We start from the raw sequence: 17,053 nt of genomic DNA on the forward strand, positions 1-17,053 counted from the left end.
TTTTTTTTTTCACATCAATCATTTTTCTTGCAGAACTAAGCAGGAATGAATCACAAGAACCCGGTGAATAAAATTGTTGATACTGATCTTATCTTGTATCCAGTCTCAGAGGGAATAATTTTAGTATTTTTCTATTAATCATGATGTTAGCTTTAGATTTTGTTTACACACCCAGTATTCAGTAAAGCAAGATGCTTTCTATGCCTAGTTTGCTAATATGTTTTTTGAAATTTTGAGTTTTTTCAACATCACTGGATATTGATATTTTTAATTCAACTTTTTAGTTTTCGATAATTATAAGTTTATATGAAATTATAAAAAATAATACAGCTTGTTTCTTATTGGAAGCCAAAAAATATAATAAATGAAAATAAATTAAAACCAGAAATAATACAGAAACACCTCATGTTCCTTTACCCAGTTTTTCTAATGGTAACCTCTCGAAAATTACAACAAAGTGTCACAACCAGGATATTGTTATTGATAGTCAAGACACAGAACAGTTCCCTGACCACAGGGATTCCTTATATTGCCTTATGAAGCCATATTTCTCCCTCCACAATTCTTGGTACCCACAAATCTGTTCTTTATACCCACAGTTTTGTCACTTAAAGAACATTATATAAATGGAATCATACAGCTTGTAACCTATAGAGGTTAGCTTATTTCAATTAGAATAATTCGAAAGAGATATACACAGTTTGTTACCTCTATCAATGATACTTCACTGTTTTTTTTAAATTACTGTACAGTATTCCATATGGTCGTATCACAGTTTGTGTAACCATTTGTTGATAGAAAAATATTTACGATGTGTCCAGTTTTTTGCTGTTATGAATGAAGCTAAGATAAACAACTTGAAAACGTTACTTCCCTTGTGTTCCTTGTGAACATGTCTTTATTTATCTGAAATAAATGCTTAAGAGTGCAATTGCTATTTTATATGATACATATATGATGCGATTGTTGCTCTGTGTCGTACATTCATGATTAGAAGAAACTGTCAATGTTAGGTAATGCCAATACATTTTTTATTTTAGCCATTCTGATACATATATAGTGATATCTTATTGTGCTTTTAATTTGTAACTATTTAAGGCTAATAATGTTGAACATGTTTTCATGTGCTTATTTGCCATCTATATATAATATTTGGTGAAAATTACTCTTCCTGGCTTTTGATCACTTTCTAATTGAATTGTCTATTTGTTTGCTTTTACTTTTCAGCTTTGAGAGTTGTTTATATATGTTAAATACTAGTTTTCTGTCAGATAGGTGATTTGCAAATATTTTCTACTGTTCTAGCTGGTCTTTTCCTTATGTTAATGGAGACTTTCATAGAGCAAAAGTTGTTGATTTTTAGAATTTTGACAAAGTTCAATTTTATAGTCAGTTCTTAAGATGTCATCTTAGAAATTTAATTCTAAGAGCTTTAGATTCTGAAGATTTTCTCATTTTTTTCTAAAATTTGTAGTTTTGAATTGTATATTCAATTCTGTGATCCATTTAGGCTAATTATGTGAAAGATGTGAGATTAGTTCTAGGATCATTTGTTTTGCCAGTGGGTGTTTTTGTTGGTCCCACACTACTGGTTAAAAACCCCTATTTTTTCCTCCACTGAATTGCTTTTGTGCCTTTGTCAAAATTTAGTAAGTCAAATATTTGTGGGCTTAATTCTGGATTCTGTGTCCTGTTCCATTTATCTGTGTGTCTGTATCCCTTACCTGCATCACATTGCCTTGATTATTGTAGCTGTATGATAACTCTTGAAATCAGGTAAACTGATTCTTCCCATTTTATTTTTCTTTTTCAAAATTCCTATTCCTTCCTATTCTATGCTTATATTCATATTCTTTTCCAATTCCTTTCCTTTTTCACAAAATATTTTAAATAATTGTACTATAGGTACAAAAGGTGTTTTGCAATTCTGATAAGAATTTTGTTACATCATTACATAAATTTGTAGAGAATCAACACCTTTATTAAGCTGAGTCCTCCAATCTACATAAATAATATATTTTTAAATATTATTTGATTTGTTAGTATTGGATAATTTTTAGCATATAAATTATGCATTTTGTTTAATATACACATAAGTATTTGAGAAAGTGTAAATATGGATAATAATCTCAAAAGACATTACCCTCAATGCTATAATACCAAAAGTTGAAATCCTGAAAGATCAAAACTCCTAAATCTACGTCCCAAAAGTCTAAAATCCCTAACATCTAAAATCCTGAAAATTACAATAACGGGATAACTGTATCATGTTAGCTGAAACTATGACCTTGTGATTGTCTTTATTTGGAAATTAAGTATGGTTTTAGGAAATGTGTACGGATGCCAGATATTAAGGAGTGGATTTTTGGACTTAATTTTAGGTGTCTACTTGATTGGATTAAGGAATATCTAGAAACCTGGTAAAGCATTACTTTGGGTGGGTACATGTGCATGTTTGCAGAGATCACTGTGTGAGTCTAAGTGGACTAGCTGGGAAAGATTTGCCAACAATATTGGTGGCACTATCCAATTGGCTGGGCACCTGCAAAGAACAAACATAGAAGGCAAATTGATCTTTCTCTAAGAGCTGAGACAGACTTTTCCTCTACTGCTTTGGACTTCAGAACTCCAGGCACATCAGCCTTTGGACTCCAGGTCTTACACCAGCAGCTCCCCAAGTCCCGAGGCTTTGGCTTCAGACTGAGGGTTACAACACTGGCTTCCTTGGTACTCAATGTAAAAAGGTTAAAGCTTTCACCATCAATGAAGAGATGTCCTTTTTGTACATCTGCATTTGTGAAAAAAAATTTTATTGAGATCTCAGCTTTTGGGACATATGTGATGGTGACCCATCATGGATTCTAGTCAATCTAGTCAGGACTTAGGTTGTTCATAACAGTGTTTTAGTTGACTGCAATTATAAACCTATGTGCACACAATGAACAACTTTAGTGATATGTGTTTATACATTTCACTTCTTGATGTATTTCTTTATGACTATGGTTTATCTGATCATAGCTGTTATATTCCTGAGACTATCAATAATACACCTGTTTATGCTTGCAGAAATATGTATGTTAGTATTACTTATTTTATTGTGTAAAGCGGCCTATGAAGTATTCTCTCATATTTTTATATTTTTCTCAAAGGAATTCTCTTTAAAAAATGAATAAATATGTTTTCAATATTTCTTAAAATTTTTTTTCCAGAATTATATTTCTGGAATTTTATCTTCCAGGATTTCAGCAGTCAAGATTATGGCATTTGGGATTGTGTCTTTTGAGATTATGAATGGCTCTTGGTTTTAAATTTTACATAGCAGGAAGAATAGGAAAAATTCCGTTTATTTTATCATCTGAGAAACAGCAGTCTTAGTATAGATTAGACCTTTGTCACTAGACTTTCTCATAGTTTCTCGATGGGGATGAGAGGTACACTGGAACCATCTCAGAGGGTCCATCAGCTGAGGCTGAACAGTCATTAAGACTCTAAGACTCATACGATTGCCCTGATTATAAAAGTTCTTTTTATTTCTGTGAAGAAAAATATGTATTTAAGCTCATTCTTTCATATAAAACCTCTGGAAGACAGATATTGCAGAGATCATGGTCTTAGGATCATAAAGCCATTCTTCAAGGGTATGTTGAGAGTTAAAAAAGGTAGACCAAGAGATGTCACATGCTGGGAAGGAAAGAATATCTTCTTCTCTCCCTGTTCATCCCCAAACAATAATTAAGTGAGGCAGAAAAAAAGAACTGGAGACATTCAGCATCAATGACCGTGATCTAGTCCTGTTGCTCATATCTATTTGGCAGAAGAGAGCCAGGTTTGCAATGGGTCCTTCTATTCTCTCAGGTTGAAAGGAAACAATTAAATGTTCCTAACTTATGAGAGAGATACCCTGAAGCATTTTCTGTAGATAATGGCTTTGGGGAAGAGCAGTAATTTGGCTGTTCCGTCAGCATACTCTTGCCAAGGCTACAGGTCTCCTTGTTGGAAGATGGCTATTATTTCTTGTCAAATACATCTCCATCTGCTTGTCCTTGATTTGATAAGTCACTGTTTAAAATGGCATCTTCCAGTAGTGGTCCTCTGCACCTGCAAATCTCCAGGCAGGGTTCTGTGGTTTCACAGGACACACCCCAGCTTTCTCCTCATTGGGTTTTACATTCATGGCAAGGCCATTTGCAGAGAAGTCCAGGGGCACAGACATTCTGACAAGCATGCTACTCACTGGAGAATCTGCCTGCAAACTTTGCAGCAAGTGTGTGATTGGCCACTTTGGGCAGACTTTCCAGAGTAGTGACATAGGGAATCTCCTGATGGTATCAGAGAGATGCTGGTTGGTATCAACTACCCTATTACCTGCCTAGTGGTGGTGGGGTATTTGATAATAACCAGCATCCCTCTGATACCAGGGAGATTCCATTTATATAAACAGGTGCTAGTGGGATAGTTGATTTCTGGGAAATTTCTGGGGGAAAGATTTCAATAGCTGTGTAAGTCAAATATCTGGAAGCTCCTATTTCTCGCAGACCTAAGGAAACTGTACTGAATTCTCAATATTACAGCATGAGAAAAATATCCATGTTCTGCCATATAATTCCTATGAATTTTTAGAGCATATGTCCTATGGCTCCCCCGTATTCAGCTTTTACTTCTATGATAGAAAAGGTTGATTTTTCTTTACCCTAAGTCACTCCACAAGCTAAGTTCAGCCAGTTTTACAAACCTTTTTCACAGCCAACAAACATGTAGACTTTTATGGCAGTTCACTGAATGTTTAGGCTCAAAGGAAGGGTTACATCAGATCTCATGTAACTTCCTTTCTCTCTTCCTGGCCAAGCCCTCCTAGTCTTCCTCCTTCCAAACTGTTTTCTTTCCATCATCACTTGGACTGACCTTAGCTCAACATCAGTTCCTCTGAGTGTTCTCTGAAATCTCCCCAAATAAGCACCCTTCAAAGTGCTTCTAATGTAGCACTCATTAAAGTATAGTGCAATTGCTTTTTATATGTATTCCCACAAGATTATAAATTCAATGTGGGTAGAAACCACCTACCTTTTTCAACTGTGTAGACTGTATTGTCATCCAAGTGTGCAGCTCCTATTACATACACAAATATTTATTGAATCCTTTGTTGATCAATATATTGATACATACATTAGACTTGTATAAATGCTGATTCATCCATGATTTAACATCTTGTTCAGGAAAAAGAGTCCAACACCCTATGTTGCAAGATACTTCTGCTCTGTACACACATGCACATACGTGCCCACAATTGAGATGATTTATTTGAGTAATCCTTTGAGAAAGATCTTATAAATAGATTCTATGAGTCTCTGTAGTATTTATTGCTTTCAAAAAATTGGGGTTGGTGATTAATATCTTGGAGATGTATAATAGCTCAGAGTTACAGAAAAATAGCTTTACCATAATACCAATTATATATTTTAAATTATGAGGTAAACCATGTAAGAAGTTTTCCATTATCTTAAGATATTTAAAAGTTATCTAATAAAAATTTAACATTAAATTTCTGATATTTTTCTCAGTTGTACATTTTGCTGGTCTTATATTATCCCAACTTTATATTTCCAGCTAAAATATTTTAAAATAATTTAAATGAATATGTTTACTGGAAAAAAAATTACATTAGTTGCTTTGGGAAAATTATCAAGAACACCTTACACTTTCTAATTAACCAAAAACTTTATATTTCTGATGATTATTGCAAATATGTTTTGCCAAAATGTTTATTATTTACTTGGGAAAAGTATTTCCACATGGGTAAATATAAATAGCAGAAATAATTTAGTTTCATATGGCTAATGTGAAGCAACACTAAATTAAACTCCTAACATAATATTCCTCTAGTTTCAATTTTGTTTTCTTTTTTCAAAAGCACTGTCTTATGTGCTACTTTTGTTGATCCTTATAGAACTCCCATGCATTGACTAGTGTTTACTATTATCACCATCTTACAAATAAAGTTTCATAGCTGACCAATAACATATATTTAGTAATAGGTTTGAGGCTTTAATACAGCCTTTAGTGATTTCTTCTTATGCAATTCTGCTACAGAGGGACAGTAGAGAAGACATATCCTGAAAAGCAATGATCTGAAATTAAACATTAGTATTTTGAGATAAACTTTAAGGTAGTAGATTTTTCCAAGAATGCAGTCCCAGTGTGCTTTTCTGTGCAAATGATATAGCAGGCAGCTGCTAACATTTCTGCCTGATAAAGCTTTGTATACATTTGGCCTCATGCTTGGGAAGATAAATGAGTTCACTTCAGGATTGGGTCTATAGGCAGATGATTGAAATTCAGGAAAGTGTTTATATGCATTCAAGAGAGTATTTCTGACAGTGTATTTCTGCATGGGTGGTCTCAAAGGGAGTGAATGAATGGAAACAGAAAGATTGTTTATGAGGAGGAAATGAAAAGGATTAGTTTCTATGGAGGCCAGGCAGGTGACCTAGATTCCCCACAATGAAATGTGTACTCTGATAGACACTTTTTAAAAGAGAGAGAAAAAAAAAAAAACCTTGGATAAAAGGCCTGGCTTTAGTTTCCAGCCAATTCTCATCAAGTCCCTTTGAGGAGTTTTTCTGATCCCAAGAGGAGCTTTTATTTGATATACGTTTCATGTGCTGGGCTTATCTAGCGCTCATATAATCACATAGAGCAGTTCTCGCCTAGATTACTCAGCGTGCCCCTGGCCTCAGCAGGCTCTTCTTTGGGCCTTTGAGTTTAAATAAACAAACAAGAAATCTGAAGGATTTACTTATAATCCTTGGGTCACAGAGCCCTCTTCAGAGTAACTGTTCTTATTTCCCTATGAAATTGAAAAACAACCCCATGCATCTTCAAATAAATTGCAAGTGATTCCACAAGATTTCTCTTTTGTGAGAGGAAGATCAGTGAATGTTCAAAGAGCAGTGGAATAGAAAATAGAAAACGTGTACGGTTGGCCATATGCGGAATACATTTAGAATCACTGAAAGTTGCTAAAATCATACTAGATGGAGCACTCTGCAAGTCATACTTTCCACAACTTCTGCCTTCTGGAGCACAGTCATAAGAAATGAATTTCCTTGAAGTGGGATTTATATGTTTTGTGATTTTAATACCCCATTGTAGATGCGTGTTTATGTGCATGTCTCCCACCATGATTTTACAAACCTTTTGAGAGTAGAGACCATGATTCTATCTGCATATGTGTGTTTTTGTGTGTCTTCATAACTCCCGCAGCTGGCAATCATGCGATTTGTGAGGGTTACTCAGCATTATGCATTGGAAAAATGCCTCCTGTGGTTGATCATTACCGCTTTCTACAACAACGGTTTCTGAAAAGAATTCATTTGTTTACTTGTGGCTCACAATCAACAGTATGAATAATAACTCAGTTGTACCAAAATCTGATGATGTTCTAAAAGCTTTTAGCAGTGATTCAGTTTGCTTTTTGCTTATAATACAAATGATGCATAAAACAAAACGTAGATTGCAGCCAGACTCTAGGAGTTTTTGACTTCCAGTTTCAGAAGGTCTGTGTTTTACAGATAATATGTAAACCGGTGTTTTTCAGAAGCATAGATATTTAACAGGCTGAAATATGCAGAATAAGATTGGCATGAATAAGAACATAAATGCATAGAATGAAAGAAGAGTCTTAGAGCTTTATCTAGAGCTTCAGGCCTAGTTAACTGTTCATTTATTGTCTTAAATGAGCCACAGACATGGCAAAGTCAACATTTCTAAAATTAAACTTGTGGTTATCCTTCTACCTCCCCTCTTTTAGTTAATGTCATACGCATCTGCCCAGCTTCAAATGCAAGAAATCTGACAGCTCTTCTAACTTCTTCCTTCTTGTTTTCTCATATGTTTAGTCACTAAGCGCTATAGTTTCTACCTACTAAACATCTTGCAACTCTGTCAAATTTCCTCCAACCCAAATGCCATTATCTTAGACATTATTTCTCACCTGGATTACTACATATCTACTTAATCTTCCTTCTGTTCCCCTAGTCTTCCACCTTTCAATTCACTCACTACACTTCGGCCAGAGAGAGCATTCTAAAATGTACATTTACAGATGGCATTATAATGAGGCCATTATAATGAGGCCATTTCTTAATTATAACGAACATATTTACCCTTCATTAGGTTTTTTTTTAAATGCAAACACTCTTGTATTTATTATATACAAGATATAAGGTGATTTCCTCACCTTATATCATTAAATCCTTAAAACAACACCATGACCCAAACACATATAATTGTTACCTTTACAAATGAGACATCTATGTTTTAGATATGTCAAGTGATTTTTCTAAAATCAGACAGAGAATAATGATGGAACCAGGGTTTAAACCCAGGCAGTCTTACTTCAGATACCTCACTCAAATACCTGATTCTTTAAAATATGTTCATAAGTTAATCTGATTTATCGCTTAAATTTCATTAACATTTCTTTTCTAAACTCTAGGGTTTAGCCACACTGAAATTATCTAAGTTTTTATTATTGTTGTTCCATACTCTTTTCAACATTTGAGATTCTGGTTTTCTTTCTTTTTATATATATTTTTTTCCTTTTCTTTCTTGCTTCACTTTTTCTTAACTCCTAATTAGTTAAGTGCTACTTCTCCCAGTAAGAATGTCTTTGTCTTCCAAGTATAAGTAGAAAGTAATATTCAAATCATACAAGATATCTTTTCCAATCACAAAAGGCTAAAACTATAAATCAGCAATCAAAAGAAAACTGAATTATTTACAATTTGTGGAAATTAAACAACCAATTCTCAAACTACCAAGGAGTTCAAGAATAAATCTCAAGGGAAGTTAGAAAATATTTACAAATGAATGAAAATGAAAAAACACAGCATTCCAAAACTTATGGGATGCAGCAAAAGCAGTGCTAAAAGGGAAATATCTAGCTGTAGATGCTTACATTAAAATAGAAGAAAAATCTTGAATTGGGGTACATGAGGTCAGCAAGATGGCAGAATAGGAGATCTGCTGCTCATATTCCTCCAGAGCAACAATAATTTGGCAGCCATTCACAACTGGCTTCGTGGAAACATGCTAGAAGCTTTGGGATCTAAGTAGGAAGTCGTGAAACTCCAGTGGATCCCCAGATTATGAATGAAAAGATTTTGAGAAGGCAGGCCAAAATCCAGGTGGCAGACTCATTTACTGTAGTCACAAGTATAGGCCCAAAGACAGCCTCATCTCCCTGTGGACTCAGCTATATTAAAATTTGGCCTTAACCTTGTCATCATCACTACCTGCTCAGGGTCCTCTCTGTCCTGAGTTACAGGCCCACTGACCTTAGTCCTGGCTGTGTGCTGTCAAGCAGCCCATGTCCTGGATCCCACACTCTCAGCCATAGTTTGTTCATCTATATGCAAAATTCCTCGACAACATACTAGCAAACAAAATCCAGCAGTACATCAAAAAGCTAATCCATCATGATCAAGTAGGCTTCATCCCTGGGATGCAAGGTTGGCTCAACATATGCAAATCAATAAGTGTGATTCATTATATAAACAGAGCTAAAAACAAAACCCACATGGTTGTCTCAATAGATGCAGAAAAGACTTTTGATAAAATTCAACATCCCTTTATATCACCATCACTAAGCGGTAGATAAATGCAAATCAAAGCCACAATAAGATACTATCTCACACCAGTCAGAATGGCCATTATTTAAAAGTTAAAAAATTAGCAGATGCCAGTGAGGTTGCAGAGAAAAGGGAATGCTTATACACTGTTGGTGGCAGTGAAAATTAGTTTAGCTATTGTGGAAAGTGATATGGTGATTTCTCAAATAACTAAAAACAGAATTACCATTTGACCCAGCCTCCCATTACTAGGTGTATACCCAAAGGAATTTAATTTGTTTCTACCGTAAAGATACACAAACATGTCTGTTTGTTGCAGCACCATTCACAATGCCAAAGACATCAAAACATGGAATTAACTTAAATGCCCATAAATGGAAGGCTGAATGAAGAAAATAAGTGAATACACGCCATGGACTACTGCGCAGAAATGAAAAGTAAAAAGATCATGTTCTTTGCAGGGACATGGATAGATCTGGAGACTTATCTTAAGCAAACTAACACAGTAACAGAAAACCAAACACTGTATGTTCTTACTTCTAAGCGCGAGCTAAACAATGAGAACACATGTGCACAAGGAGGGGAGCAACAGACACTGGGGCCTGCTTGAGAGTGGAAGATGGGAGGAGGAGATGATAAAAAAAAAAAAATACCTGTTGGGTACTATGCTTATTACCTGGGTGACTAATCTGTACAAAAAAACCCATGACATGCAGTTTACTCTTATAAAAATCCCGTACATGTATCCCTAAACCGAAAAAAAGAGCAAAAACAAACAAACAAAAAACACTTGAATTCACACTTTTCCAAAGAGAATATTCAAATGGATAGTAAGCATATAAAAATGTTCAACATCATTATTCATTAAGGAAATGCAAATCAAAACCACAAAGAGATACTACATCATACCAACTAGGATGCTTATAATCAAAAATATAAAAATAACAAGCGTTGGCAAAAATGTCATGTAATTGGGATCCTTGTACTTTACTGGAGGGAATGGAAAATGTTGCAGCAATGGTGGAAAAAGATTTGGCAGGTTTAAAAAAGTTATGCATAGAATCACCATGTAAGCCACCAATTCTATTACAAGGTATTTATTCAAAATAATTAAAATACTGTACAAAAATGTTTATTCCATCACTATCTACATGATCCAAAATGTAGAAGTAACCCAAATGTGCATAAGTAGATGAATAGAAAAACAAAATGTGATAATCACATACAATGGAATATTATTCAGTCATGAAAAGGAATAAAGTACTGGTACATTCTGCAACTAAACATCAGTCTCACACTCAGAAGATTTCATCACGACCTGATCACTTTGAACTAACTCTAGCCCCAGCCTCTCTCTTGATATGCTAAGTGAAAAAGCCAGACACAAACAGTAATATATATGATACAATTTTATTTATATGAAATATTCAGAATCTGTAAATCCTTGGATTGGTGGTTGCTAGCAGGTGGGAGTAGCAGGAGTAGATTATTGCTGACCAATGGGTATAGGTTTTTCTTTTGAAGTGATAAGAAAAGTTGGAACTTGGTAGTAGTGATGGTTGCACAACATTGTGAATGTGCTAAATACCACTGAATTGTATACCTACAAATGGTTAATTTTTGAATTTTACCTTAATTAAAAAAAAACATCATTTTAAAACAAAACGACAATGTTAAATCATGTAAAAACTCTGCTTTCTTAAAGTGTCAGATTTTACATGTCACTTTTAGTTATTTATGCTTTTTAATCTCACCATGAATTTGCTACTCAGAGGAAGGTACTATGGCTGCTGAGTATGCATCTCATTTAGGTTTCATCTGGAAAAATCCCATTCATTTTAATAAGCCACTCAAACACTAATCTCTTTAAAGTTGTAAGTTACATTCCTTACTGGAGAGAATTTATTTTCTCTTTTTGATCCCTTAACAACTTGGACATATTTTAATGTCCATATTGTATGATATTTGAATCTTTTTGTGTATGTGCCCTTTTACTAGACTGTAAGTTTTTTGATGCAGGAACTGGGTCTTACTAAGCTTTCAATCCCAGACTGTAGGTCCTCAAACCTCCCAAGGAAAAGAAATAGAAATGGTTAATTGATTGTAGCACAAGTGGTTTTATGACTTCCTGGTTTCCTCCTAAGAGTTTTGTCAATTGTTATTTACAACTGTAAATAAAACTATGTTTCTCTGATTAAGCAAATGATACTGTTTTGCTGTTCAAGAAACTGAAGAACTGTTGATGTCTCTGGATAGGAATTAGGAATGCAAAACATGAAGTCATTCAGTTGTCAAGGCAAATACTTAAGTTGGGTGAGCATCACATATTATAAAATATAAAGTCAAATGAAAGCTAAAGAATACAGCAGGCTCATTGGCCTGAAATAAAATAAACACTAAAGAGAGATTCAAATTTAAAAGACTTCAAGAGTCTGGGCCCAGAAAATACTATTTTATTGATTACAGCTTTTCTGTGACCTTACACAGACCTAACATTTCTATGGGAACATCTAGCTCCTAAAAGTTTCACTGGTTAAAAATTCATACTTCTAAGTAAGATCCTGCTCATTCCCAAACCTATGACTCTTCTCACTTAGTTTTTCCCACTCTGATTCTCATCTTTCTTATTCCTCCTTGATCACAGGTTTGGGAAAGACATAATCCTTACATTGAATATTTTGAAATTTTGCAAATAATGTCAACTAGGGGATTGCACACAATTTTTATTCATCCTCAATGCCTATCGTCAAAACTTACATCTCATTTTTCTTTATCTTTTTGTTTTCTTCTTCTCTTCCTCTATTCTTTATTATCTGCTGTGTGTCATATCTCATCGATGTCTCATAGCTGATTTCTCTGTTGCTTTTTTTTTTTTTTTTTTTTTTTTTTTTTTTTTTTTTTTTTTTTTGGACTTACTGTCTATTTGCTGTCACTCAGAACACCTGAAATTGAGTAATTTATTTAAAAAATGAGTTTATTTTACACAGTTATGGAGGCTTACATGCTCAACAAGGGGCCACGTCTGTGAGGGCCTTCTTGCTGATGACTTTCTCTAGAGTCCTGAGGCGGTAGAGGGCATCACATGATGAGGAGTTGAGTGTGCTAAATCTCTAGCTTAGGTCTCTTTTCCTCTTCTTATATAGACATCAGTCCTACTTTCCTGATAACCCATTAACCCATTAACTCATTAATGCATGAATGGAGTAATCCATTCATCAGGGATTACCTCTTAAAGGTGCTAACTCTCAAAACTGCCACATTGGGAATTAAATTTCAACATGAGTTTTGGAAGGAACAAACATTCAGACCATAGCGGGGACCAAAGTTAAGCATGAATGTTTAATGTGTTAAATACTTTTCTAGTATTCATATTTGCTATACTTCAAATTTGCTCTATTAAATAGAATCACATCAACAGAAAGCTCTTGGGAGCAGGTAGTTTTCTCATTTCTAATATTTTTGTTCCATTCCAACATAAACTTTAAGGTGGCTATATGTACACTTTCTATTGTTAAAGTAGAGAGAATCCAACTTTTTTACCTTAATTTTTTTAATTGTAAAATACACATAACATAAAATTCACCATCATAACTACTTTAACTTTATAGTTAATTAGTATTAAGGACATAAACATTGTTCTGTAACCAATCTCCAGAACTTTTTCATCCTACAAATCTGAAACCATACCCATTAAAAAACAACACCCCATTTACCCCCTTCCTGGTCCTCTAGCAACCACCATTCTACTTTCTATTTCTGTGATTTTCACTACTTAAGCACCTCATATAAGTGAAGTCATACAGTTTTTATCTTTCTGTAACTGTTTCATTTCGCTTAGTATCATGTACCCAAGGTTCATCCATGTTGTAGCATGTATCACAATTTCCTTCCTTTTTAAGGCTAAATAATATTCTATTGTATGTATATGGTATAATTTGCCTACATTTATCCATCAATGGACACATTGGTTGTTTCTGCCTCTTGTTTACTGTGAATAATTCTGCTGGAGCACATGGATTTATATTTCTTCAAGATCTTGCTTTCAACTCTTTTGGGTTGAAAGTACTGAAATTGTTCCCAGTACTGAAATTGCTGGATCATATGATAATTTTATTTGGAATTATTTGAGGTATCTCTATACTGCTGTCCATAGACAATTGAACCAAGTTACATTGCCACCAACAGTACACAAAGGTTCTGCTTTCTCCACATTCTCAACTATTAATTCTGCTATTTTTATTTGATAATGTCTTAATGGGTATGAAATAGTCTTATTAGGATTTTAATTTTCATTTCCCTAATAATTATTAGTGAACTTAAGCTTCTTCTCATGTGATTATTGGACATGTAGATTCAAGTATTTTGCTTGTTTTTCCTAATCCAATTGGTTTTTTTTTTTTGTTGAATTGTAAGAGTTCATTATATATTCTAAGTAGTAACCCCTTATCAGATATATGATTTGTGAATATTTTCTTCCATTCTATGAGTTGTCTTTCTCTCTGTTGATTATATCCTTTGATGCATAGAAGTTTTAAATTTTGCTGTGGTCCAATTTATTTAATTTTACTTTTGCTGCTTGTGTTTTGGCATCATATCCAAGAAATCATTACCAAATACAGTATCATAAAGCTTTTTCTTATGCTTTCTTCTAAGAGTTTTATAACTTTTATATTTAGGACTTCGATGCATTTACAGTTAGCTTTTGTATGTGGTTATAAGATGAGAGTACAACTTTATTGTTTTCTTTTTTGCATGTGATACCAGTTTTCTCAGAATCATTTTTCAAAAAAAAAAAAAAAAACACAAAAAGCAAAATCTATCCTTTCTTCATTGACTAGTCAGTCCTCGCACATTTGCTGAAACTATTTGATCATATGTTTCAGGGTTTATTTTCAGGCTCTCTATTTCTGTCCTCTGTTTTATTTATAGGCTCTCTATTCATCATTGATATATTTGTCTGTTTTTGTGCAAGTTCTACAATGCTTTTATTATTGAAGCTGTGTAATAAGTTTTGAAATCAGGAAGTGTGAGACCTCAAGCTTTGTTCTTTTTCAAAATTGCTTTGGCTATTACAGTCCTTTGGATGATTTTTTTCTATTTCTACAAAAACGTTGTTGGGATTTTGACAAGGATTACATTAAAATCTGTACATTCCTTTGGCAGGTATTAACATTTTAACAGTCTTTCAGTCCATAAATATCAAATGTCTTTTACACTGGTGTCTTTAATTTCTCTCAGCAACATTTTACCCTTTTCGATGTACAAGTGTTCACATCGTTTGTTAATTCCTAAGTATTTTATTATTTTTGATGTCATAAATGAAGTTGATTTCTTAATTTTTCTTTTCATATTATTACTGGTTGATAGAAACTTATCTGATTTTTGCTTGTTGACTTTACATTCTACGACTTTGCTGAATTTGTTTAGGGTTTGCATGTATGTAATCTTTAAGGTTCTACATATAATAAGATCATGTTGTCTGTAAACAGAGATAATTTTACTCCTTTTCCTGTTGAGATGATTTTACTTTTAATCCTTGCCTAATTGCTCTGGCTAAGAGCAATTAGTACTATGAGCAATTCTAGTACTATGTTAAATATAGGAGGTGAGAGCAGGGAATCTTGTCTTCCTCCTGATCTAATAAAAGCTTTCAGGCTTTTACCATTAAGATGTTAGGATGCAATTTTGCCCTTCATTGTTAAGAAAGAACTAATATTTGTTCCATGTTGCTCTCTAGGTAACATTACTAGGGCACCTCAGATCATAAAATTGTCCTGATGATAGAGAAATATACTTGGTTTCACTTTAAGCAGAACACTTTATCCTATATTTCTCTAGGTTACATCCTTTTCAATCTATGTATGCTATTTTAGTAGCATTTTTTATTCTCTTAGTAAATTAGAAATTCTTCCATGTGAAATCTAAAAATTAATCATGCCCTTCCTGTAGAACATATTTAAATGTAAATGTTGGCTTGTGTTTTTCAGAAGATGCTTATAAGACCCAGGTCAGGATTGACAATGAGCCAGCTTATCTGGACATCTTGGACACTGCTGGCCAGGTAGGTAATGTTCTTAAACCTCTCCAATCTCTGAGATTATTTTATGCTTTAACTTTAAATATATTTACCACAAAAGAGAAGATGACTTTATTCCTGCAGAAGAAAAAAAAATTTGTGGTAACCATCAGGAATTAAATTTAAAAAGAATTAAAATTAAAATGTGACTGGTTACTCATTACCAATCGGACAATTTCAAAATTGCCTGAATTTTCTAAACATAAAAGAGTCTATGTAGGTGTTATATTGCCAATGAAATTGTAACATTTTAAAATCCTTTATTATTTTTCCTCAGGTTTGTACAAAACTCTGACCTAGATACTAATGTGATAATAATTTCCATTAGAGAATTTTAGGCAAATATGAAGGAAGATCTGCTTAGCAAATGTACTCATGGAACTGAGGCTAAGGAGAGAGTGATGGAATAAGTAATATAACCAAGATTCAGTATGGTCTAATACATTAGTCTGCAAATCTGTAGGGAAGAAGAAAACGATGAAGGAGGAAGAGAAAGAGAAATAATTTTTTTGTGATATAAAAATAGAAATAAAATATTATATCACATTTATAAGTAAGTTGTGAGGAAAGGTTTAAGATTTAAAACATCTCAAAGTCCTAGATATATTTTGAAGAAGGGTGGATATTTTATTTAACTTCATACTTCAAAAATGGTTATGTTAAAAATGTAAACTCATGTATTATGTGCTAGGCATAAACCATATAATTTGATAACAAGCAAAGGAAAAAGAGAATAATAAATAAAATGTTGTTAATACAAGACAAAAAGAAATAATAAAAAACAAGGTAACAAGGAATATATATATATCAATATATATATATTTCATATATATATCAAAATATATATATCAAATATATATATCAAAATATTATAATATATATATCAAATATTAGAAATATATATATCAAATATATATATATAAAAATATTAGAAATCAAATAAATGAAACTCTTTGTCCTATAACAGGCAAATATTGTCAGTATCATATTGAACAAAAGAATAAAACTAAACTATATTTGGGTTAAAAAGACATAAATGTACATAAAGATGGAAAATCAAATAAGGAATTAAAAAACTGGGCAAAAGTAGCCAAGCCCAAAGCAAATACACCTATGTTAATATAAGGCAAATATATATACTTTTTCACTCAGAAAGTGTTTCTATTCAAAATACTGATGTTTAAGTTAACATTTTAAGATAATATACCAAGAAAAAAAGAAAACAGCCGGGCTCGGTGGCTCAAGCCTGTAATCCCAGCACTTTGGGAGGCCGAGGCGGGTGGATCGTGAGGTCAAGAGATCGAGACCATCCTGGTCAACATGGTGAAACCCCGTCTCTACTAAAAAT

At 33.5% G+C, this 17,053-nt stretch overlaps 1 protein-coding gene across 1 annotated transcript in view; it reads left to right on the top strand.

Annotated features, from left to right (window-relative positions):
- Positions 1–17,053, top strand: part of RIT2 (Ras like without CAAX 2) — a 377,829-nt gene that overhangs the window by 120,281 nt on the left and 240,495 nt on the right. Inside the window, exon 3 of the mRNA XM_017529725.2 lies at positions 15,617–15,690. Within this exon, the coding sequence (XP_017385214.1) occupies positions 15,617–15,690 (74 nt within the window). The remainder of the gene's footprint in view (positions 1–15,616; positions 15,691–17,053) is intronic.

This window comes from Cebus imitator, unplaced genomic scaffold, assembly GCF_001604975.1.
Source record: "Cebus imitator isolate Cc_AM_T3 unplaced genomic scaffold, Cebus_imitator-1.0 Scaffold60, whole genome shotgun sequence".
Classification (NCBI taxonomy): domain Eukaryota; kingdom Metazoa; phylum Chordata; class Mammalia; order Primates; family Cebidae; genus Cebus; species Cebus imitator.